Here is a 24,912-nt window from a genome sequence, read left to right on the forward strand (position 1 = left end):
TCCTTTAAGTCAATTCTGCTTCTGGTTTCTTCATGTATTATGTGATCATAACTACTGCATCCTATGAATACAGGTATGGTGAAAATAACGCAAACACTACTAATAATGAAGATGCAAAGAGATATAGAGACTATCAGACGTAATAGAATGGAGAATTCCGGGGTGCCTAGAGCCTAAACGAATTGTAACAGTTTTAGGAAGCCCAAATATATGGGATATACATCTACAAATAACAAAGATTGCAAGAAACAAAAAACGCAATAAGAACCGCAATAAAAATGTATTAAAAACGCAGGTGCGTTTGTCATTTAAAAGTTAAAAGTAAGTGGTTGCCGAGAACCGACATCACAATCATTGCAGACTGGGCCTGGAAAAGAGTCAAATCTACCTGAGAAGAGTCCTGGTTATTCATGACTTCCTGCTCTCCTGCCACCTGCTGATGTCTTCTACCGAGTTGTCTCCCTTTCTCTCTAGTAGAGAACTGCCAACCATCAGCAGATGGGCGAGAGAGCAGGAGATTATAATAACCAGGACTCTTCTCAGGTAGATTTGACTCTTCTCCAGGCCTGGGCTGCAATGATTATGATGCTGGTTCTCGGCAACCACTTACTTCTCATGAGTGACACATCGCTGACATCAGCATTTCTGTCACTATTTTATACTGCCCTCAGTGAGGTCATCATAACGTTAATGACAGTATCCTTTTAACAGTGACCTCACAGTACTCTGCTACCTTAACAGTGACCTCCACAGCAGTTGCCCCTTTAATAGTGGCCCCTGCCCCTCAACAGTGACCTTCACAGTGTCTGCCCCTTTAACAGTAACATCCACAGTGCCCGTTTATTTAACAGTGACCTCCACAGCGCCCTGCCCCTTTAACAGTGACCTCCACAGCGCCCTGCCACTTTACTGCTAGGGCTACACGACGACGTGTCACGTGACATTTTGCCTCAACAATTTTTATAATGATAGGCTATGGTGTCGCACTGCGACATGTGACATGCTGCGAATGCGACACGGGATCCGGGGTCCTATAAGTTTTCATAATTTCTTAATGTCATTACTCTTGGTAGATCTTGGTGTCATCAACCTTTTTGTATTTTGTTTATTTACTAGGTCCTTTGAACGACATCAGGATATTGCACTCATTTGTAATTTGTTTAGGGTACTTTCACACTAGCGTTTTTCTTTTCCGGTATAGAGTTCCGTCACAGGGGCTCTATACCGGAAAAGAACTGATCAGGTATATCCCGATGCATTCTGAATGGAGAGAAATCCGTTCAGTTTGCATCAAGATGTCTTCAGTTCAGTCGTTTTGACTGATCAGGCAAAAAAGAAAACCGTAGCATGCTACGGTTTTATCTCCGGCTAAAAAAACTGAAGACTTGCCTGAATGCCGGATCAGGCATTTTTTTCCAATAGGAATGAATTAGTGCCGGATCCGTCCTTCCGGTCTGCGCATGCGCAGACTGAAAAAAAGGTGAAAAAATAAATGCCGGATCCGTTTTTGCCGGATGACACCGGAAAGACGGATCCAGCATTTCAATGCATTTTTTCGACTGATCGGGCATTTTTAAGACTGATCAGGATCCTGATCAGTCTAATGCCATCAGTTAGCATACATTTTGCCTGATCCGGCAGGCAGTTCCGGCGACGGAACTGCTTGCCGGATCTCTCTGCCGCAAGTGTGAAAGTAGCCTAAGATCTATTTATGGTTTCTTACTTTTTCCGATCATTCTTTTGGCCATGAAGCAGTTTGGTTTGGTGTAGAGACCATCTATTCTCTTTATAGAGGGATTGTAACCATCCCTTATTAAACGTATTCCATATCAACTGACCTTGGTAGCATTATGTTTCGAGGTGTGAGCATTGGGCTTCCATTCGCCCGGTACTCACATTTTGATATATTATTTTCTGTATTATTATTATTTATTCCAGATTTATTATTATTCACCACAAAGGAAAAAAATTTTTTTTATTATTTTAATAGAGCGGACATTTCCACACCTGGCAATACCAGTTCTATAAATGTTATTGTTATTTATTTATTTTTATAGAAAATTGGGGAAGGAGGGTGACTTGAAGTTTTAATATTTTTTGTGTTCTGTACAATTTTTTTAAAACTTTTTTTCTTCTTACTGTAATTTTTATTTCCTTTAGGGGACTTTAATATGCGTTCTTCTGATTGCTTGTACAATGCTGTGAAGACTGTCCCAGGCTTGGATTGTTAGGCTTATTGCACACGACAGTATATTTTCACGGTCCGCAAAACGGGGTCCCGTTTTCCCGTGATCCGTGACCGTTTTTTCATCCGTGGGTCTTCCTTGATTTTTGGAGGATCCACGGACATGAAAAAAAAGTCGTTTTGGTGTCCGCCTGGCCGTGCGGAGCCAAACGGATCCGTCCTGAATTACAATGCAAGTCAATGGGGACGGATCCGTTTGACGTTGACACAATATGGTGCAATTTCAAACGGATCCGTCCCCATTGACTTTTAATGTAAAGTCAGGAGTTAATATACCATCGGATCGGAGTTTTCTCCAATCCGATGGTATATTTTAACTTGAAGCGTCCCCATCACCATGGGAACGCCTCTATGTTAGAATATACTGTCGGATTTGAGTTACATCGTGAAACTCAAATCCGACAGTATATTCTAACACAGAGGCGTTCCCATGGTGATGGGGACGCTTCAGGTTAGAATATACTAAAAGAACTGGGTACATGACTGCCCCATGCTGCCTGGCAGGTGCTGCCAGGCAGCAGGGGGCAGCCCCCCCCCTCTAGTTAACACATTGGTGGCCAGCCCCCCCTCCCCTGTAGTTAACTCATTGGTGGCCAGTGCAGCCGCCCCCCCCTCCCCTGTAGTTAACTCATTGGTGGCTAGTGGGCCCCCCCCCCTGTAGTTAACTCATTGGTGGCCAGTGCGGCCGGCCCCCCTCCCTCCCCTGTAGTTAACTCGTTGGTGGCCAGTGGGCCCCCCCTCCCTTCCCATGTAGTTAACTGGTTGGTGGCCAGTGGGCCTTCTCCCCTCCCTCCCCCTCCTAATTAAAATCTCCCCCCTATCATTGGTGGCAGCGGAGTGTACCGATCGGAGTCCCAGTTTAATCGCTGGGGCTCCGATCGGTAACCATGGCAACCAGGACGCTACTGCAGTCCCGGTTGCCATGGTTACTTAGCAATTTGTAGAACCATTATACTTACCTGCGAGCTGCGATCTCTGCGTCCGGCCGGGAGCTCCTCCTACTGGTAAGTGACAGGTCCGGCCGGGAGCTCCTCCTTTTGCAGGCCTGCCCAGGAGGAGGAACGGGGTTCCAAACCCCCCCAAAAAACCCTTTAAAAAGTGTCAAAGAAAGAATTTCTATAAAAGTCTATAAGACTTTGTGGATTCCTTGCAGATTTCCACTGAAGAAGAAAATCTATGACATATACAGTTGCAAGAAAAAGTATGTGAACCCTTTGGAATGATATGGATTTCTGCACAAATTGGTCATAAAATGTGATCTGATCTTCATCTAAGTCACAACAATAGACAATCACAGTCTGCTTAGGCTACTTTCACACTTGCGGCAGGACGGATCTGACATGCTGTTCACCATGTCGGATCTGTCCTGCGGCGAAAGGCCGCCGGACTAAAATTACTGCATGTCAGGCTTTTTAGTCCGGCGGCTTTCGCCGTGCACTGCCAGAGCTCCGCCCCTGTCCCCATTATAGTCAATGGGGACGGAGCGGCGGTCCGGCGGCACGGCGAAATAGCTGCAGGACGGATCCGACATGGTGAACAGCATGTCAGATCCGTCCTGCCGCAAGTGTGAAAGTAGCCTTACTAATAAAACACAAAGAATTAAATGTTACCATGTTTTTATTGAACACACCATGTAAATATTCACAGTGCAGGTGGAAAAAGTATGTGAACCCTTGGATTTAATAACTGGTTGAACCTCCTTTGGCAGCAATAACTTCAACCAAACGTTTCCTGTAGTTGCAGATCAGACGTGCACAACGGTCAGGAGTAATTCTTGACCATTCCTCTTTACAGAACTGTTTCAGTTCAGCAATATTCTTGGGATGTCTGGTGTGAATCGCTTTCTTGAGGTCATGCGACAGCATCTCAATCGGGTTGAGGTCAGGACTCTGACTGGGCCACTCCAGAAGGCATATTTTCTTCTGTTTAAGCCATTCTGTTGTTGATTTACTTCTATGCTTTGGGTCGTTGTCCTGTTGCAACACCCATCTTCTATTGAGCTTCAGCTGGTGGACGGATGGCCTTAAGTTCTCCTGCAAAATGTCTTGATAAACTTGGGAATTCATTTTCTCTTCGATGATAGCAATCCGTCCAGGCCCTGACATAGCAAAGCAGCCCCAAACCATGATGCCGCCACCACCATACTTCACAGTTGGGATGAGGTTTTGATGTTGGTGTGCTGTGACTCTTTTTCTCCACACATAGTGTTGTGTGTTTCTTCCAAACAACTCAACTTTGGTTTCATCTGTCCACAGAATATTTTGCCAGTACTGCTATGGCACATCGAGGTGCTCTTGTGCAAACTGTAAACGTGCAGCAATGTTCTTTTTGGACAGCAGTGGCTTCCTCTGTGGTATCCTCCCATGAAATCCATTCTTGTTTAGTGTTTTACGTATCGTAGATTCGCTAACAGAGATGTTAGCATATGCAAGAGACTTTTGTAAGTCTTTAGCTGACACTCTAGGATTCTTCTTCACCTCATTGAGCAGTCTGCGCTGTGCTCTTGCAGTCATCTTTACAGGACGGCCACTCTTTTGTGCGAGGTATCATTCACATCAGGCAAAGCTTCTTGTGAAAAGCAAACCCAGAACTGGTGTGTGTTTTTTATAGGGCAGCTGTAACCAACACCTCCAATCTCATCTCATTGATTGGACTCCAGTTGGCTGACACCTCACTCCAATTAGCTCTTGGAGATGTCATTAGTCTAGGGGTTCACATACTTTTTCCACCTGCACTGTAAATGTTTACATGGTGTGTTCAATAAAAACATGGTAATATTTAATTCTTTGTGTGTTATTAGTTTAAGCAGACTGTGATTGTCTATTGTTGTGACTTAGATGAAGATCAGATCACATTTTATAACCAATTTGTACAGAAATCCAAATCATTCCAAAGGGTTCACATACTTTTTCTTGCAACTGTACGTGCACAGGTTTTCAAAAATTTTATGTGGATTTCAGGGCATGGGACAGATTTTAAAATCTGCAGGAAATTTTTTTAATGATAGACTGTCCATAAGATATCCCACTGCTGGAACCTCCATGGATCGGCTGTGATCTGGGGAGGGACCGGCAGAAGTACTAAATTCCCCTGCAGCGCCACCACAGGATAAATGAAGCATTACAGATTGTAATGTTGCGGATGGACTGCAGGCATGCTGCGAGATCAGCATTGGAAAAACCACATCTGAACACAGCCCAAAGCAAATGCACTGCACCCTGCACCCTGGACAAGCAGATCAATGATGAAGCAGTCAAACACCATCTAAATGACACAGAGAAGATAAGATATACCGGTAACAGCGGCATAAAGTCCATCCAGCAACTCCACAAGGCAACCACTTACTAAAGCTCCTTACCCAATATACCGGCTAAAAGCGACGGTGTATATATAGTGTACAGTATGTATACAATGTCCGGAGTTATCAGGTTATAGTAGGTGATGGTGTATATACAGTGTACGGTATGTATACAATGTCCGGAGTTATCAGGTTACAGTAGGTGACGGTGTATATATAGTGTACAGTATGTATACAATGTCCGGAGTTATCAGGTTACAGTAGGTGACGGTGTATATATAGTGTACAGTATGTATACAATGTCTGGAGTTATCAGGTTACAGTAGGTGACAGTGTATATACAGTGTACAGTATGTATACAATGTCCCGAGTTATCAGGTTACAGTAGGTGACGGTGTATATACAGTGTACAGTATGTATACAATGTCCAGAGTTATCAGGTTACAGTAGGGGATGGTGTATATACAGTGTACAGTATGTATACAATGTCCAGAGTTATCAGGTTACAGTAGGGGATGGTGTATATACAGTGTAGAGTATGTATACAATGTCCGGAGTTATCAGGTTACAGTAGGGGACGGTGTATATACAGTGTAGAGTATGTATACAATGTCCGGAGTTATCAGGTTACAGTAGGGGATGGTGTATATACAGTGTACAGTATGTATACAATGTCCGGAGTTATCAGGTTACAGTAGGTGACAGTGTATATACAGTGTACGGTATGTATACAATGTCCAGAGTTATCAGGTTACAGTAAGTGACGGTGTATATATAGTGTACGGTATGTATACAATGTCCAGAGTTATCAGGTTACAGTAGGGGATGGTGTATATACAGTGTACGGTTTGTATACAATGTCCGGAGTTATCAGGTTACAGTAGGTGACAGTGTATATATAGTGTACAGTATGTATACAATGTCCAGAGTTACCAGGTTACAGTAGATGATGGTGTATATATAGTGTACAGTATGTATACAATGTCCAGAGTTATCAGGTTACAGTAGGTGACGGTGTATATATAGTGTACAGTATGTATACAATGTCCGGAGTTATCAGGTTACAGTAGGTGACGGTGTATATATAGTGTACAGTATGTATACAATGTCTGGAGTTATCAGGTTACAGTAGGTGACAGTGTATATACAGTGTACAGTATGTATACAATGTCCCGAGTTATCAGGTTACAGTAGGTGACGGTGTATATACAGTGTACAGTATGTATACAATGTCTGGAGTTATCAGGTTACAGTAGGCGACGGTGTATATATAGTGTACAGTATGTATACAATGTCCAGAGTTATCAGGTTACAGTAGATGACGGTGTATATATAGTGTACAGTATGTATACAATGTCCGGAGTTATCAGGTTACAGTAGATGACGGTGTATATACAGTGTACAGTATGTATACAATGTCCGGAGTTATCAGGTTACAGTAGGTGACGGTGTATATACAGTGTACAGTATATATACAATGTCCAGAGTTATCAGGTTACAGTAGATGACGGTGTATATACAGTGTACAGTATGTATACAATGTCCGGAGTTATCAGGTTACAGTAGGCGACGGTGTATATATAGTGTACGGTATGTATACAATGTCCGGAGTTATCAGGTTACAGTAGATGACGGTGTATATATAGTGTACGGTATGTATACAATGAATGGAGTTATCAGGTTACAGTAGATGATGGTTTATATACAGTGTACAGTATATATACAATGTCCGGAGTTATCAGGTTACAGTAGGTGACGGTGTATATACAGTGTACAGTATGTATACAATGTCCAGAGTTATCAGGTTACAGTAGATGACGGTGTATATACAGTGTACAGTATGTATACAATGTCCGGAGTTATCAGGTTACAGTAGGCGACGGTGTATATATAGTGTACAGTATGTATACAATGTCCGAAGTTATCAGGTTACAGTAGGGGACGGTGTATATACAGTGTACAGTATGTATACAATGTCCGAAGTTATCAGGTTACAGTAGGGGACGGTGTATATACAGTGTACAGTATGTATACAATGTCCGGAGTTATCAGGTTACAGTAGGGGACGGTGTATATACAGTGTACAGTATGTATACAATGTCCGGAGTTATCAGGTTACAGTAGATGACGGTGTATATACAGTGTACAGTATGTATACAATGTCCGGAGTTATCAGGTTACAGTAGATGACGGTGTATATACAGTGTACAGTATGTATACAATGTCCGGAGTTATCAGGTTACAGTAGATGACGGTGTATATACAGTGTACAGTATGTATACAATGTCCGGAGTTATCAGGTTACAGTAGGTGACGGTGTATATACAGTGTACAGTATATATACAATGTCCAGAGTTATCAGGTTACAGTAGATGACGGTGTATATATAGTGTACAGTATGTATACAATGTCCGGAGTTATCAGGTTACAGTAGGTGACGGTGTATATACAGTGTACAGTATGTATACAATGTCCGGAGTTATCAGGTTACAGTAGGTGACGGTGTATATACAGTGTACGGTATGTATACAATGTCCGGAGTTATCAGGTTACAGTAGATGACGGTGTATATACAGTGTACGGTATGTATACAATGTCCAGAGTTATCAGGTTACAGTAGGTGATGGTTTATATACAGTGTACAGTATGTATACAATGTCCAGAGTTATCAGGTTACAGTAGATGACGGTGTATATACAGTGTACGGTATGTATACAATGTCCAGAGTTATCAGGTTACAGTAGGTGACGGTGTATATACAGTGTACAGTATGTATACAATGTCCGGAGTTATCAGGTTACAGTAGGTGACGGTGTATATACAGTGTACAGTATGTATACAATGTCCGGAGTTATCAGGTTACAGTAAGTGACGGTGTATATATAGTGTACGGTATGTATACAATGTCCGGAGTTATCAGGTTACAGTAGATGACGGTGTATATACAGTGTACGGTATGTATACAATGTCCGGAGTTATCAGGTTACAGTAGGTGACGGTGTATATACAGTGTACGGTATATATACAATGTACGGAGTTATCAGGTTACAGTAGGGGATGGTGTATATATAGTGTACAGTATGTATACAATGTCCGGAGTTATCAGGTTACAGTAGATGACGGTGTATATATAGTGTACAGTATGTATACAATGTCCGGAGTTATCAGGTTACAGTAGGGGACGGTGTATATACAGTGTACGGTATGTATACAATGTCCGGAGTTATCAGGTTACAGTAGGGGACGGTGTATATACAGTGTACGGTATGTATACAATGTCCGGAGTTATCAGGTTACAGTAGGGGACGGTGTATATACAGTGTACAGTATGTATACAATGTCCGGAGTTATCAGGTTACAGTAGATGACGGTGTATATACAGTGTACAGTATATATACAATGTCCAGAGTTATCAGGTTACAGTAGATGACGGTGTATATATAGTGTACAGTATGTATACAATGTCCAGAGTTATCAGGTTACAGTAGATGACGGTGTATATACAGTGTACAGTATGTATACAATGTCCATAGTTATCAGGTTACAGTAGATGACGGTGTATATACAGTGTACGGTATGTATACAATGTCCAGAGTTATCAGGTTACAGTAGGTGACAGTGTATATACAGTGTACAGTATGTATACAATGTCCAGAGTTATCAGGTTACAGTAGGTGATGGTTTATATACAGTGTACAAGGGGGGGGGTTGTAGAGGCTCATCTGGTCTTGCGTTTGTAGGAAGGCACGGACATACGCCAGGAACTAAGTGATAGTGATATCAAAATGAAAAGGAATAGTCCAGCTTCCAGAAAACGTGTTCAAGCTTTAATAAATAAGTGCTTTAAAATCCAACATGTACATCCAGGTCTACGCGTTTCAGATCATTTCATACAGTTCCTTACTCATGACAAAGAATAAAAGGCCTTAACTAAGGGGCAGGTCAAACATGTCAGGTGAAATAATCAGCAGCAGCTCCACCTCTGAGACAATGCATCAGGATCAGTAGTGCAATAAAGGATCCCATTGGTCACAGGTGTTCATAGAGAAAATCCAATAGGCATCACCTGCATGACAAACCGCACAGTGTGAACTAGGGCTGCAGCTAACCATTATTTGAATAATCGATTAGTTGTCGATAATTTCATCGATTAATCGGGAAAAAACACCAAAATGACAAAAAAAGGGTTTATATGACTTTACTTGAAAAATTATGTTCAAAGGCCACATTAAAACAATTTTAGAACTTACATAATTATAAAAATTTTGCATTACAATGTAAAAAAGACAACATGTCCACATGGTCGGGCTTAGGCTAGCTCTCTTCTTAGGCTACTTTCACACTAGCGTTCGGAGCAGATCCGTCTGATGTTTCATCAGACGGATCCGCTCCGATAATGCAGACGTTTGCATCCGTTCAGAACGGATCCGTCTGCATTATTACTTAGAAAATTTTCTAAGTCTGAAAGTTGTCTGAGCGGATCCGTTCAGACTTTACATTGAAAGTCAATGGGGAACGGATCCGCTTGAAGATTGAGCCATATGGTGTCATCTTCAAGCGGATCCGTCCCCATTGACTTCCATTATAAGTCTGGACGGATCCGCTCGCCTCCGCACGGCCAGGCGGACACCCGAACGCTGCAAGCAGCGTTCAGGTGTCCGCTCACTGAGCGGAGCGGAGGCTGAGCGCTGGCAGACGGATGCATTCTCAGTGGATCCGCCTCCACTGAGAATGCATTGGGGCCAGACGGATGCGTTCGGGGCCGCTCGTGAGCCCCTTCAAACGGTGCGCACGAGCGGACACCCGAACGCTAGTGTGAAAGTAGCCTTACACGCCATGTTACCTGTTGCAGAGAAGAGACGTTCTGACGGTGTGGATGTGGATTTGTGGATGGCAATCATGGCACTGTTACGGGGCATCTGTGGATGGCAGGCACTGTTACGGGGCATCTGTGGATGGCACTGTTATGGGGGGGATCTTTGGATGGCTGGCACTGTTATGGGGGCATCTGTGGATGGCACTGTTATGGGGGGGATCTGTGGATGACACATATGTGTCATCCACAGATCCCCCCCATAACAGTGTCCCTGTGTAGTGATTGTGAATGACCCCCAATACAGGTGTGGGGGCTGGCATTTCAGTTTTGTAATAGCGGCGGGGCCCAGTGCAGTCACTGTATTCTATTACACCGGGCCCCGCTCACCTAAGCATATCTATCAAGTAGGGGATGTTAAACTACTTATACTGCAAAATCACTCCAGACCCTAACTTACTAGTATTAAACTATCGCAGGAGGCCGGGCGGCGGCAGCAGCGTAACTCACTACGTCATGCGCCTGCGCCTTCATTCATAAAGTGGGAGGAGCAGGCGCGTGACGTAGTGAGTTACGCTGCCGCCACCCGGCCTCCTGCCTGCTACGAAGTGTACTAGTAAGTTTTACACACTGCCGTCCGCTCCCGCCCGCATAGCAGCAAATCGTCCGATTTTTCGATAACGGGAATCGTCGACAACGAATCCCGTTATCGAAAATTATCGATAATGTCGATTAATCGTTGCAGCCCTAGTGTGAACTGACCGCAGACACATTTCTTGTCAGCGCATGAGGAATGTGAGAAATGCGTCTGCGGATCCTGGTTTTGAGGCTGTTAGTAGTGCAGTCTATGTATCGTGCAGGTGACGCAATAAACTACAAAATTAGTGTTGCAATTAACATACTGTTTGAGTAAAAATGTTTTTTGATTAGCCAGAGATACAATGGTTTAGCCAGTTTGAATTTGATTACAACAGGTACAGACTCGATGCCCGCATTTTAAATTACCCTTGAAACGTAACCAGCTCTGCTGTTTCTGGGGATCATCGATAAACAGACTAGGGCTAACTCGCTGGGCCAATGTGGGCGCTCGACGGGCGATGCATTTGACACCTGAATTAAGTGCATCAATCCACTGCCCGTCAGTACGCAACATTGACAAAGGTTTCCTAACTATATGGCAGATACAAGGCTGTAATTTGTGGCAAAAACTGGAGCCCTGCTCCGAGAGGCCCTGCTCATTTGATTGAGGGGACCAATATTTCTCATTTTAGGAAAAACTAAGTCTGCCCGTGATTTAGTTTTAACGGATGCCCCAGCTTGTTTCAAAAGGTTATCGCTATAACCACAAACGGCAAGACGATCTGCGGCTATGTTTAACTCTCTTCCTGAAAACCCTCATCGCTAGAGCAATTTCTTTTAAGGTGGAGGAATTCGCCTCTAGGAATATTGCGGACAACATGGGCAGGATGACATGATGAGGCAAAGAGAGTGCTGTTGCCAGCAGTCTCTTTGCGATAGGCATGTGTGACAATAGTGGATTCGATGACATTACCCATTAAGGTGAGGTCCAAAAATGAAAATAGATGTCGGATGGAAATTGATAGTGCATTTCAAATTCAGAGAGTAGTCATTCAGAAACATCCCAAACAGTGGCACGGCAGCGTGGTCACCTGACCAGACAATAAGTCGTCGATATATAACGACCGTACCACTGTTGCGAAGATGCCCATGTGTTGTTTTCAGAAAAGAGATGGCGGTGTTCCCACCACGCCATGTAGATGTTTGCCATAGAGGGCGAAAATTTCGCCCCCCCATGGAACCGCCAGTGCGCTCTAGAAAAAAAATCGATGGTCAAACATGAACACATTATGCTCTAATAAAAAATAGACAACATCGCAGATGAAGTCCTGGAATTCAATACTGTAATCCGCAGAAAATGTTCAGGAACCATCGCAAAGAGGAAATGGCTAAATCATGAGGGATGACAGTACAGGGAGTGCAGAATTATTAGGCAAGTAGTATTTTTGAGGATTAATTTTATTATTGAACAACAACCATGTTCTCAATGAACCCAAAAAACTCATTAATATCAAAGCTGAATATTTTTGGAAGTAGTTTTTAGTTTGTTTTTAGTTTTAGCTATTTTAGGGGGATATCTGTGTGTGCCGTTGACTATTACTGTGCATAATTATTAGGCAACTTAACAAAAAACAAATATATACCCATTTCAATTATTTATTTTTACCAGTGAAACCAATATAACATCTCAACATTCACAAATATACATTTCTGACATTCAAAAACAAAACAAAAACAAATCAGTGACCAATATAGCCACCTTTCTTTGCAAGGACACTCAAAAGCCTGCCATCCATGGATTCTGTCAGTGTTTTGATCTGTTCACCATCAACATTGCGTGCAGCAGCAACCACAGCCTCCCAGACACTGTTCAGAGAGGTGTACTGTTTTCCCTCCTTGTAAATCTCACATTTGATGATGGACCACAGGTTCTCAATGGGGTTCAGATCAGGTGAACAAGGAGGCCATGTCATTAGATTTTCTTCTTTTATACCCTTTCTTGCCAGCCACGCTATGGAGTACTTGGACGCGTGTGATGGAGCATTGTCCTGCATGAAAATCATGTTTTTCTTGAAGGATGCAGACTTCTTCCTGTACCACTGCTTGAAGAAGGTGTCTTCCAGAAACTGGCAGTAGGACTGGGAGTTGAGCTTGACTCCATCCTCAACCCGAAAAGGCCCCACAAGCTCATCTTTGATGATACCAGCCCAAACCAGTACTCCACCTCCACCTTGATGGCGTCTGAGTCGGACTGGAGCTCTCTGCCCTTTACCAATCCAGCCACGGGCCCATCCATCTGGCCCATCAAGACTCACTCTCATTTCATCAGTCCATAAAGCCATAGAAAAATCAGTCTTGAGATATTTCTTGGCCCAGTCTTGACGTTTCAGCTTGTGTGTCTTGTTCAGTGGTGGTCGTCTTTCAGCCTTTCTTACCTTGGCCATGTCTCTGAGTAATGCACACCTTGTGCTTTTGGGCACTCCAGTGATGTTGCAGCTCTGAAATATGGCCAAACTGGTGGCAAGGGGCATCTTGGCAGCTGCACGCTTGACTTTTCTCAGTTCATGGGCAGTTATTTTGCGCCTTGGTTTTTCCACACGCTTCTTGCGACCCTGTTGACTATTTTGAATGAAACGCTTGATTGTTCGATGATCACGCTTCAGAAGCTTTGCAATTTTAAGAGTGCTGCATCCCTCTGCAAGATATCTCACTATTTTTGACTTTTCTGAGCCTGTCAAGTCCTTCTTTTGACCCATTTTGCCAAAGGAAAGGAAGTTGCCTGATAATTATGCACACCTGATATAGGGTGTTGATGTCATTAGACCACACCCCTTCTCATTACAGAGATGCACATCACCAAATATGCTTAATTGGTAGTAGGCTTTCGAGCCTATACAGCTTGGAGTAAGACAACATGCATAAAGAGGATGATGTGGTCAAAATACTCATTTGCCTAATAATTCTGCAAGCAGTGTATATAAAGATGTCACATCCGCAGTGATCCAGGCACATTCCGGTTTCCACGGGAACCTGTAAAAGGACTGTAATACAGTTCTAGTATCTAGAAGGAAACCCGGAATAGTCTGGACCAGTGGTTGCAATAGACTGTCAACCCATGCAGATAGCCGCTCCGTGAAAGAGCCTATGCCGGCCACTATGGGCCGCATGGACGGAATGGAAACCAGCCTTGTGGATCTTGGGCAAAGAGTAGAATATTGGGATAATGGGATGAAGTCAGCTTGCTTTTAATCCATAAAACCACTCTTAACTCCCAAGGACAACAAGGAAAGTAAAACAAATTGATATTGGGGGGTGGTGTCATGTGACAGCTCCAGATAGGTGTCCAAATTCCCTTATATGAGAAGATTTTGGGACGCATACAGTACAGACCAAAAGTTTGGATACACCTTCTCATCCAAAGAGTTTTCTTTATTTTCATGACTATGAAAATTGTAGATTCACACTGAAGGCATCAAAAACTATGAATTAACACATGTGGAATTATATACATAACAAACAAGTGTGAAACAACTGAAAATATGTCATATTCTAGGTTCTTCAAAGTAGCCACCTTTTGCTTTGATTACTGCTTTGCACACTCTTGGCATTCTCTTGATGAGCTTCAAGAGGTAGTCCCCTGAAATGGTTTTCACTTCACAGGTGTGCCCTGTCAGGTTTAATAAGTGGGATTTCTTGCCTTATAAATGGGGTTGGGACCATCAGTGGCGTTGAGGAGAAGTCAGGTGGATACACAGCTGATAGTCCTACTGAATAGACTGTTAGAATTTGTATTATGGCAAGAAAAAAGCAGCTAAGTAAAGAAAAACGAGTGGCCATCATTACTTTAACAAATTAAGGTCAGTCAGTCAGCCGAAAAATTGGGAAAACTTTGAAAGTAAGGGCTATTTGACCATGAAGGAGAGTGATGGGGTGCTGCGCCAGATGACCTGGCCTCCACAGTCACCGGACCTGAACCCAATCTAGATGGTTTGGGGTGAGCTGGACCGCAGAGTGAAGGCAAAAGGGCTAACAAGTGCTAAGCATCTCTGGGAACTCCTTCAAGACTGTTGGAAGACCATTTCAGGGGACTACCTCTTGAAGCTCATCAAGAGAATGCCAAGAGTGTGCAAAGCAGTAATCAAAGCAAAAGGTGGCTACTTTGAAGAACCTAGAATATGACATATTTTCAGTTGTTTCACACTTGTTTGTTATGTATATAATTCCACATGTGTTAATTCATAGTTTTGATGCCTTCATAGTCATGAAAATAAAGAAAACTATTTGAATGAGAAGGTGTGTCCAAACTTTTGGTCTGTACTGTATATGGACCACCACCGAGCCCCCTTTATCCACCTGCTTGATAATGACATCTTTCATGTTCTCAAGCTCCTTAAGAGCTGCTCTTTCAACAATAGACAAATTGCAATTAGAAGTGAATTTAGAAGCTGTATTTCACGTATCCCTCAAAGCGAACAGATCTCGCTCAACCAACTCCTGAAACCGGTCAAGAGCCGGGGAACGAGACTGCGCGGGATAGAAATCACGGTTGTGGGTGACAAAGTTATCATTGACAGGCGGAGAATCAATCACAGGGCGGCATTCCAGAAGATGGGAAAGGTGAACCAGTTCTTGAAACGACAGCAGGGTCTCATGGGCGGTAGTCACTGTTGAGGATGTAGACACAGAACTAACAGAAGGAGAATCCTCTGTATCTATGTTAGAAAAATGTTTCCTCAGAGTGAGATCTCGGGCTAGTTTACTCACATCCAGAATAGTCCTGTAGATATCAAAATGGCAGGTGGGCGAAAAGGTGAGTCCTTTTGATAATACATCAATTTGTGCTTGGGAGAGTATTTTAGAGGAGATATTAATCACTTGAAAGTTGGTTACGTTTTTTTTTCTGCCGCGAGGGGTACCGCCCGCCTTTTCTAATGACTGCGCCCAGCTCGGCGTTTTTTGCAGACTTGCCGGAACTTGTGCTTCCCTCTGCGGTAACGTTAGGTGTGAAATGATCTGAAACGCGTAGACATGGATGTACATGATGCATTTTAAAGCACTTATTTATTAAAGCTTGAACACGTTGTCTGGAAGCTGGACTATTCCTTTTCATTTTGATATACAGTGTACAGTAGGGCTGCACGATATGGGAATTTTGTGCGATTGCGATTAGGGCCCTAAAAATTGCGATAACGATATGCGATGCGATATTTTAAGGGAATTGTGCTAGAGGTCCATTTGCTTGGATTTTCAAGGCAAAAGCACACAGAAATGACTGATAATGCTGAAATGTAGTTATGCTTAACTCAAGAACTGAAATGCAGTGTTTTTCAAAATAAAACATCTTTTACTAAATTAAATAACATATTTGCATTACTGCAAAAGTACAAATTACAAAACTTGCCATTTTCTTAATAGCACAGAACAGATAAACAGAATAAATAGAAGAACATTTGTTCATTAAAATAACGACTTGCCTCCAGACCCTCCTCCCTCCTGTGCAGCATAGCGGCCGGCGATACATCCGTGTCAGCCACGTAAAAAGTCAACCATCGCTTTATAAGACGCACTGCCATTTCCCCCCCCACCTTTGGGGGAAAAAAAGTTTGTCTTATAAAGCGAAAAATATGGTAATACAATTGCAGCATTTTTGACTCGGCCATTTGGCGATTGCGATATGGCGATTTATTGTGCAGGCCTAGTGTACAGTATATATACAATGTCCAGAGTTATCAGGTTACAGTAGGTGACGGTGTATATACAGTGTACAGTATATATACAATGTCCAGAGTTATCAGGTTACAGTAGGGGATGGTGTATATACAGTGTACAGTATATATACAATGTCCGGAGTTATCAGGTTACAGTAGGTGACGGTGTATATATAGTGTACAGTATGTATACAATGTCCGGAGTTATCAGGTTACAGTAGGGGATGGTGTATATACAGTGTACAGTATATATACAATGTCCAGAGTTATCAGGTTACAGTAGATGACGGTGTATATACAGTGCACAATATGTATACAATGTCCAGAGTTATCAGGTTACAGTAGGTGACAGTGTATATACAGTGTACAGTATGTATACAATGTCTGGAGTTATCAGGTTACAGTAGGCGACGGTGTATATATAGTGTACAGTATGTATACAATGTCCGGAGTTATCAGGTTACAGTAGGGGACGGTGTATATACAGTGTACAGTATGTATACAATGTCCGGAGTTATCAGGTTACAGTAGGGGATGGTGTATATACAGTGTACAGTATGTATACAATGTCCAGAGTTATCAGGTTACAGTAGGTGACGGTGTATATATAGTGTACGGTATGTATACAATGTCCGGAGTTATCAGGTTACAGTAGGGGATGGTGTATATACAGTGTACAGTATATATACAATGTCCAGAGTTATCAGGTTACAGTAGATGACGGTGTATATACAGTGCACAATATGTATACAATGTCCAGAGTTATCAGGTTACAGTAGGTGACAGTGTATATATAGTGTACAGTATGTATACAATGTCCAGAGTTATCAGGTTACAGTAGGTGACGGTGTATATACAGTGTACAGTATGTATACAATGTCCAGAGTTATCAGGTTACAGTAGATGACGGTGTATATATAGTGTACAGTATGTATACAATGTCTGGAGTTATCAGGTTACAGTAGATGATGGTTTATATACAGTGTACAGTATGTATACAATGTCCAGAGTTATCAGGTTACAGTAGGTGACAGTGTATATACAGTGTACAGTATGTATACAATGTCCGGAGTTATCAGGTTACAGTAGATGACGGTGTATATATAGTGTACAGTATGTATACAATGTCTGGAGTTATCAGGTTACAGTAGATGATGGTTTATATACAGTGTACAGTATATATACAATGTCCAGAGTTATCAGGTTACAGTAGGTGACGGTGTATATACAGTGTACAGTATGTATACAATGTCCAGAGTTATCAGGTTACAGTAGGTGACAGTGTATATATAGTGTACAGTATGTATACAATGTCCAGAGTTATCAGGTTACAGTAGGTGACGGTGTATATATAGTGTACAGTATGTATACAATGTCCAGAGTTATCAGGTTACAGTAGGTGACGGTGTATATACAGTGTACAGTATGTATACAATGTCCAGAGTTATCAGGTTATAGTAGGTGATGGTGTATATACAGTGTACGGTATGTATACAATGTCCAGAGTTATCAGGTTACAGTAAGTGACGGTGTATATATAGTGTACGGTATGTATACAATGTCCAGAGATATCAGGTTACAGTAGATGACGGTGTATATATAGTGTACGGTATGTATACAATGTCCGGAGATATCAGGTTACAGTAGATGACGGTGTATATATAGTGTACAGTATGTATACAATGTCCGGAGTTATCAGGTTACAGTAGGTGACGGTGTATATATAGTGTACAGTATGTATACAATGTCCAGAGTTATCAGGTTACAGTAGGTGACAGTGTATATACAGTGTACAGTATGTATACAATGTCCGGAGTTATCAGGTTACAGTAGGCGACGGTGTATATATAGTGTACAGTATGTATACAATGTCCAGAGTTATCAGGTTACAGTAGGTGACGGTGTATATATAGTGTACAGTATGTATACAATGTCCGGAGTTATCAGGTTACAGTAGGTGACAGTGTATATACAGTGTACAGTATGTATACAATGTCCGGAGTTATCAGGTTACAGTAGGCGACGGTGTATATATAGTGTACAGTATGTATACAATGTCCAGAGTTATCAGGTTACAGTAGGCGACGGTGTATATATAGTGTACAGTATGTATACAATGTCCAGAGTTATCAGGTTACAGTAGGTGACGGTGTATATATAGTGTACAGTATGTATACAATGTCCGGAGTTATCAGGTTACAGTAGGTGACAGTGTATATACAGTGTACAGTATATATACAATGTCCAGAGTTATCACCCCAGACTCACAGCAGGTTACAGTATGTAAAGGGGCTCTGTCACCCCGAACCTTACCCTACATCAGAGCTGCCCGTGCCGCCACAGGTGCAGCGACGTGACAGCGTCAAAGGAAGCGCGCAGGACCGGAATACAGCGCTAGACCAGAGAGGTGTAGCGCTGTCAATCTAATGGAAAGGGGGATGTTATTAAAAGCAAAGGGGCGTCATAGTCGAGCACCGGGGGCGTCGCTGGAGCCGTAGTACCAACGGACATAGGAGAGGTATTATTTTACTGGTAGGGTTGATCTGGGTGACAAAGCCTCTTTAAATGAGTTGTCGCATGAAAAATATTCTACATTATTTAAACCAGCCCCTGGATCTGAATACATGTGATTAAAAATTCAGTACAGCCACGGAGTTATTCAATAACATGTATCTGTATAGCGCCACCTGCTGACTGCTCTTATTTTGAATTCTTTGTGCAGCTCACCGAGATGGAATCACATGCTCCGTTCCATCCTTCAACTGCCACTAGCTGTAGCAGAAAGGACATGCTCCCTTGAGAAAGGACACGCCCCCTGAGCTACCAGCTTGAAATAAATCTAGCAGAGCAATGAATGGAGAGATCTCTGGTTCCATGTGAGGTACAGGGCTGGTTCTGGCTTTGTTAGAAAGGTATTGTCATGTACTATCTTCCTTACTCATGGGAAGTCTGTGCTGCTATTATGGGACCATTGGAGGAAGGGGCCACAGCCCTAGTTGACCCTGCTCCCTCTGCTACTGGGTGCTATGAACCTGCACAGGACGCCCCCTCTACAAAAACTGCAACCACAGTGTATAGCTGACCAAAGAGTAGCGGGAAAAATACCATAATGGGGGTCTGGTTTGACCAAAACCAAGTGTCTGTTTTGCAGGACTTGACAAACCCGTCAAGCCCAATAACTAATGCCTAGACGCAGCAGAATTGTTATTTCATTGAGAATAAAAACATTTACTAAAGCTGACAAATCAGGAGAGTCTATTCCTGGGGCAGACCCCTGGAGTGGGGTTGGTCAGACCTCAGGATAGGTCCTTTACAGATTATCAAGCACAGCGCCACACATCATATAGTGGCCATGCTTGGTATTGCACCTCAGTTCCAGTCTCAGTATCAGTCCCTAAAAACCTTTACGGATCTGAAGGATGTCCTAGGAGAAACATGGCCATGTGTAGGGGCACCCAGTATATACACTGAGGGGTCCACCCACCTGATTTGCTGAGACTGGCAATTCATGCCGCCACATAAACTGAAGTGCATGGACACGGTCACATGGTGCTGCTCGGCCAATCAGCTGAGAAGGGTCTCAAGTTACACAGAGGATAGTGCACTAAGAAGTAATGCAATTGAGGGGACGACGAGGGTCCGGCTGCCAGAGCATCGGCCAGTAATTACAGGTTGCGGACACATCACTGGCAATAAAACCACAGCTCGGGTGCCAAAAATTTTGAGACCGACACAAATTTTGGCTTTCACAAAGTTTGCTGCTTGAGGGTTTTTGGACCTTTTTGTCAGACGTTTCAATGGTACACTGAAGGACAATTATAAGCATTTCATAGGTTTATGTTTTTTACTGTTCTTGACAAATCCATCAAGTTTATGAAAAGACTCAATATTTCTAGTGTTGACCTTTTTTTTTTCAGGCTTCTGCAGTTCGCCCTGGAATGCTAGATATCAGCTTCTGGGCCAAGTCCTCATTGATGGCAACCCATTCTTATCTAATCAGTGCTTGGAGTTTATCTCAATTTCTGTGTTTTTGTTTTTCCACCCACTTTTTGAGGATCGACCACAGGTTCTCAATGGGATTGACATCTGGGGAGTTTCTTGGTCATGGGCCCAAAATGTCAATGTTTTGTTCACCAAGCCAGTTAGTCACTTTTGCCCAATCATCACCAGATTGCTCCTGGATGGTTGGGAGAAGTTGCTCCTGGATGGTTGGGAGAAGTTGCTCCTGGAGGTGGTTTTGATAATATTCTTTAATCATGGCAGTGTTCTTTGTAATTTTTTGGTGACTGATTCCACTGAATGAGAAGCAACCCTACACCGGAATGGTCTCAGGATGCTTTACTGCTGGCATGACAAAGATCTTATGGTAGGTGTCACAAAATCAGCTCGTGACCGACAAAAGATAGGCACTGGGCAATAAGAGTTGTCACCAGTAAAGTCCTTTATTCCCATAACATGGACAGGTCATACATATCAGATATACAGGAACATGCTAGAAGATTCCAATTCCCAGTATCACTGTTAAATCCAGGAGGAGAGGACGCTGCAGCTTGTTCTCACAACCCCCAACAACTAACTACTACCCCCAGTCTCAGAAATATCCAGAAACACATCCACCTCTCCTTTGTCTGTACTATCACTAGCTAGTCCAGGGATTGGACTGCAGAAGACTGGTGGAAGGTTATTTTCTCTGATGAAGCCTCCATTTCGGGACATGTGGAAAAATGATTGCCTGCAGAAGTAAAGGTGAGCGCTAGCATGAGTTCTGTGTCATGCCAGCAGTAAAGCATCCTGAGACCATTCATGCGTGGTTCTCATCCAAGGGAGTGGGTTGACCAGCAATATTGCCCAAGAACATTGACATTAATAAATAATGGGATCAAAACCTCCTCCAAGAGAAACTTCTCGCAATGAACCAGTAGCAACGTCTCTCAATCAATCATCCAGGAGCAACTTCTCCCAATCATCCAGGAGCAACTTCTCCCAATCATCCAGGAGCAACTTCTCCCAATCATCCAGGAGCAACTTCTCCCAATAATCCAGGAGCAACTTCTCCCAATCATCCAGGAGCAACTTCTCCCAACCATCCAGGAGCAACTTCTCCCAACCATCCAGGAGCAACTTCTCCCAACCATCCAGGAGCAACTTCTCCCAACCATCCAGGAGCAACTTCTCCCAACCATCCAGGAGCAACTTCTCCCAACCATCCAGGAGCAACTTCTCCCAACCATCCAGGAGCAACTTCTCCCAATCATCCAAGAGCAACTTCTCCCTATGATCCAGGAGAAACTTCTTCCAACCATCCAGGAGCAATCTGTTGATGAACGATGCTTTTTCCAGCATGATGGAGACCATGTCACCAGGCAAAAGTGATAACTAAGTGGATCGGTGAACCAAAGATTGACATTTTGGGTCTGTGGCCAGGAAACTCCCCAGATCTCAATCCTTTTAAGAACCTGTGGTTAATTCTTAAACATGACCATATTTTGTATCCGCAGCCAATCTGCATTTTTTGCGTATTGCTCACAGACCCATTAATTTCTATGGGTCCACAAAAAAAAACAAAAAAAAAAAAACAGACGTGACATCCGTGTGCTGTTCGCATCCGTGTGTTCAATTCTTGTCTGTTTTGTGGACGAGACGAGTCGTTTCTAGTAACAGGCGTGAGAAAGATGTGGACTGCACATGGAAGGTGTCTGTATTTTGTGGATCCCCAATACGGTCAGAACTTGGCCCAGAAGCTGATATCCAGCATGCCAGGGTGAACTGCACACATCTGGAAAAAGAAGGGTCAGCACTGGGAATATTGGGGGTCATTTACAAAGAACTGGCTTTTAAAGCTGGTCTTTTACTTTAGCGTTGGCTTTGCTGGCGAGAGATGCACCTAATCTATGACGGGGCGTGCTCCTCCTCCTTCGGCAGTCCGTGCGCCCAGAGCAAACAGTAGGGGTAGTTTTTCCCCCAACATTTACTCCTGTTTCCAGGAGTAAATGTCAGTAAATTTGTCAAAGCCAAAGTCCCGTCCCCCGGCACGCCCCTGCCACAACCTCAACGCTCCTCCATGTCGAATGAGGCGCAAAAATACCCATGAGACAAAATGGTGACATGGGCATTCAAAAAGTCACAAAAACTGGGGTCAAGCGACATTTTTATGCCGAAAACTGGTGTGAAAATATTCATAAATGACCCCCATTAAGTCTTTGCATAAACTTAATAGATTTGTCCAGAAAAAAAAAAAAACTTATGAAATGCAAACTGCGGGGAAACCAAAATTTGTCCATCTCACAATTTGTGGTCACGACTGCAGATTTGTCCATAGAAACACCAAAAACCGTAAAACGGAATAAGGCTACATTCACAAGACCGTATGTGTTTTGCGGTCCGCAATACCGACCTCTGATGGACTCCTGTCAATCACTGTGATTGACAGCTGTCAGTATTCTATTAGAATGGGTTATATAATGGGCAGAGTGCATCTATATTACATAGCATTGTGTGACCGCGGTCTCGCTGGTCGCGTGCTTTACATTATATGATGTACCCAGTACAGTGACAGGGATCGTTTGCCTGTAGAGGACACATCGCTGTATACGGCAGTGTTCGCACTGGTGTTTTTGTTATGCCTCGTGCACACGACCATATGTATTTTGCTCTCCGCAAAACACGGATCTGCAAGAAATACGGATGGCGTCCGTGTACATTCCGTACTTTGCGGCACAGAACAGCTGGCCCCTAATAGAACTTCCTTTTGGCATCTGTATTGCATCCGTTTTTTTTTTTTTTTTTTTGCGGATCCATTGTAACAATGCCTGTCCTTGTTCGCAAAAGGGACAAGAATAGGACACGTTCTATATTTTTTGGCGGGGCCACGGAACGGACATACGGATGCGGACAGCATTGAAATGAATGGGTCCTCATGCAATCCGCAAAAAAAAGAACAAAAAAAAACGGAACGGACATGGAAACCAAATACGGTCATGTAAATGTAGCCTAAGGGCTCATGCACACAAATGTTTGTTCCGTTTTTTTCTTTTTTTTTGCAGATCGGATGCGGACCGTATGCAGAACCATTCATTTCAATGGGTCTGCATAAAGAAATGGAAGTTACTCCGTATGCATTCCGTTTCCGTATGTCCGTTCCGCAAAAAATAGAACATGTCCTATTATTGTCCGCACTACAGACCAGGATAGGACTGTTCTATTAGGGGTCAGCTGTTCTGTGCCCCAAAGTACGGAATGCACACGGACGTCATCCGTATTTCTTGCAGATCCATGTTTTGCGGAGAGCAAAATACATACGGTCGTGAGCACGAGGCATAACAAAAACACGGTATACAGCGATGTGTCCTCTACATATACTGCGAACAGCGAGACCGCGGTCACACAACGCTATGTAATATATATATAATATAGATACACTCTGCACCTCTGCCCATTATATAACCCATTCTAATAGAATACTGACAGCTGTCAATCACAGTGATTGACAGGAATCCATCAGAGGTCGGTACCGCAGGTAGAAAAACCGCAGCAGGGGTCGGCTCAGTGCACAGGACCTGTACCTGCGGTTATAGCTGCGCTGTACCTCATGCAAAACCGGAGCAGCTCCTTCTATCCCAGCTCTGCATTCACACACACCAGAACAGAACCCTGAACCGGCCGCGTTCCTGCAAGCTCCGCCCCTCAGTCGGACGTCATGACGTCATCACCAGAGAGAAACTGAAAGTAAGGGAGGAGGCGTGGTCCGCGGGCTGGGAGGTTTCCATGCTCGTTACTGGCAGAGTGGGAACCGGCTGGTGAGAGGAGGTAGTCACTGGGCGTCCAGGACCGCAGCGAGCTCACTTCTATGTGAACTATGGGGAACGTTTGTTAGGAGCGACTTTTTGGAAAAAGAAAAACTGTTGATGTTTAATTTTCCTTAAATTGAGATAAATTTATAAAAGAAAAATGGGAGCCTGATACAAATATATTTGAGGCCACCCCATGTGCTGATCCATATTCTTACTAGGTATGCATGTGTTTTACTTTAAAAAAAATATATAAAAATGCTAAAAAAAATTGGGGGGAAGATTGTGAGGATTTTACCACTGCCCATTGTAATTGGCGCATTTTGATTCAAATTTGGTATACAGGTTATGGCTACATCCACACGAACGTTGTTTGTTTCCGTGTCCGTTCCATTTTTTTTTTTTTGCGGATAGGATGCAGACCCATTCATTTCAATAGGTCCGCAAAAAACACGGACAGCACACCGTGTGCTGTCCGCATT

At 43.2% G+C, this 24,912-nt stretch overlaps 1 protein-coding gene across 7 annotated transcripts in view; it reads right to left on the reverse strand.

Moving 5' to 3' along the window:
- Positions 1-24,324, reverse strand: part of LDAH (lipid droplet associated hydrolase) — a 293,483-nt gene extending 269,159 nt beyond the window's left edge. For 2 of the 7 annotated variants that reach the window (XM_040427384.1, XM_040427387.1), the window contains exon 1: positions 24,229-24,324. In XM_040427384.1, the coding sequence (XP_040283318.1) occupies positions 24,229-24,233 (5 nt within the window). In that variant the 5' untranslated portion in view covers positions 24,234-24,324. The other 5 variants (XM_040427388.1, XM_040427389.1, XM_040427386.1 and 2 more) reach the window with 4 other exon arrangements.
- Positions 24,325-24,912: the final 588 nt, after the last annotated feature.

This window comes from Bufo bufo, chromosome 4 (genome assembly GCF_905171765.1).
Source record: "Bufo bufo chromosome 4, aBufBuf1.1, whole genome shotgun sequence".
NCBI classification, from domain to species: Eukaryota; Metazoa; Chordata; class Amphibia; order Anura; family Bufonidae; genus Bufo; species Bufo bufo.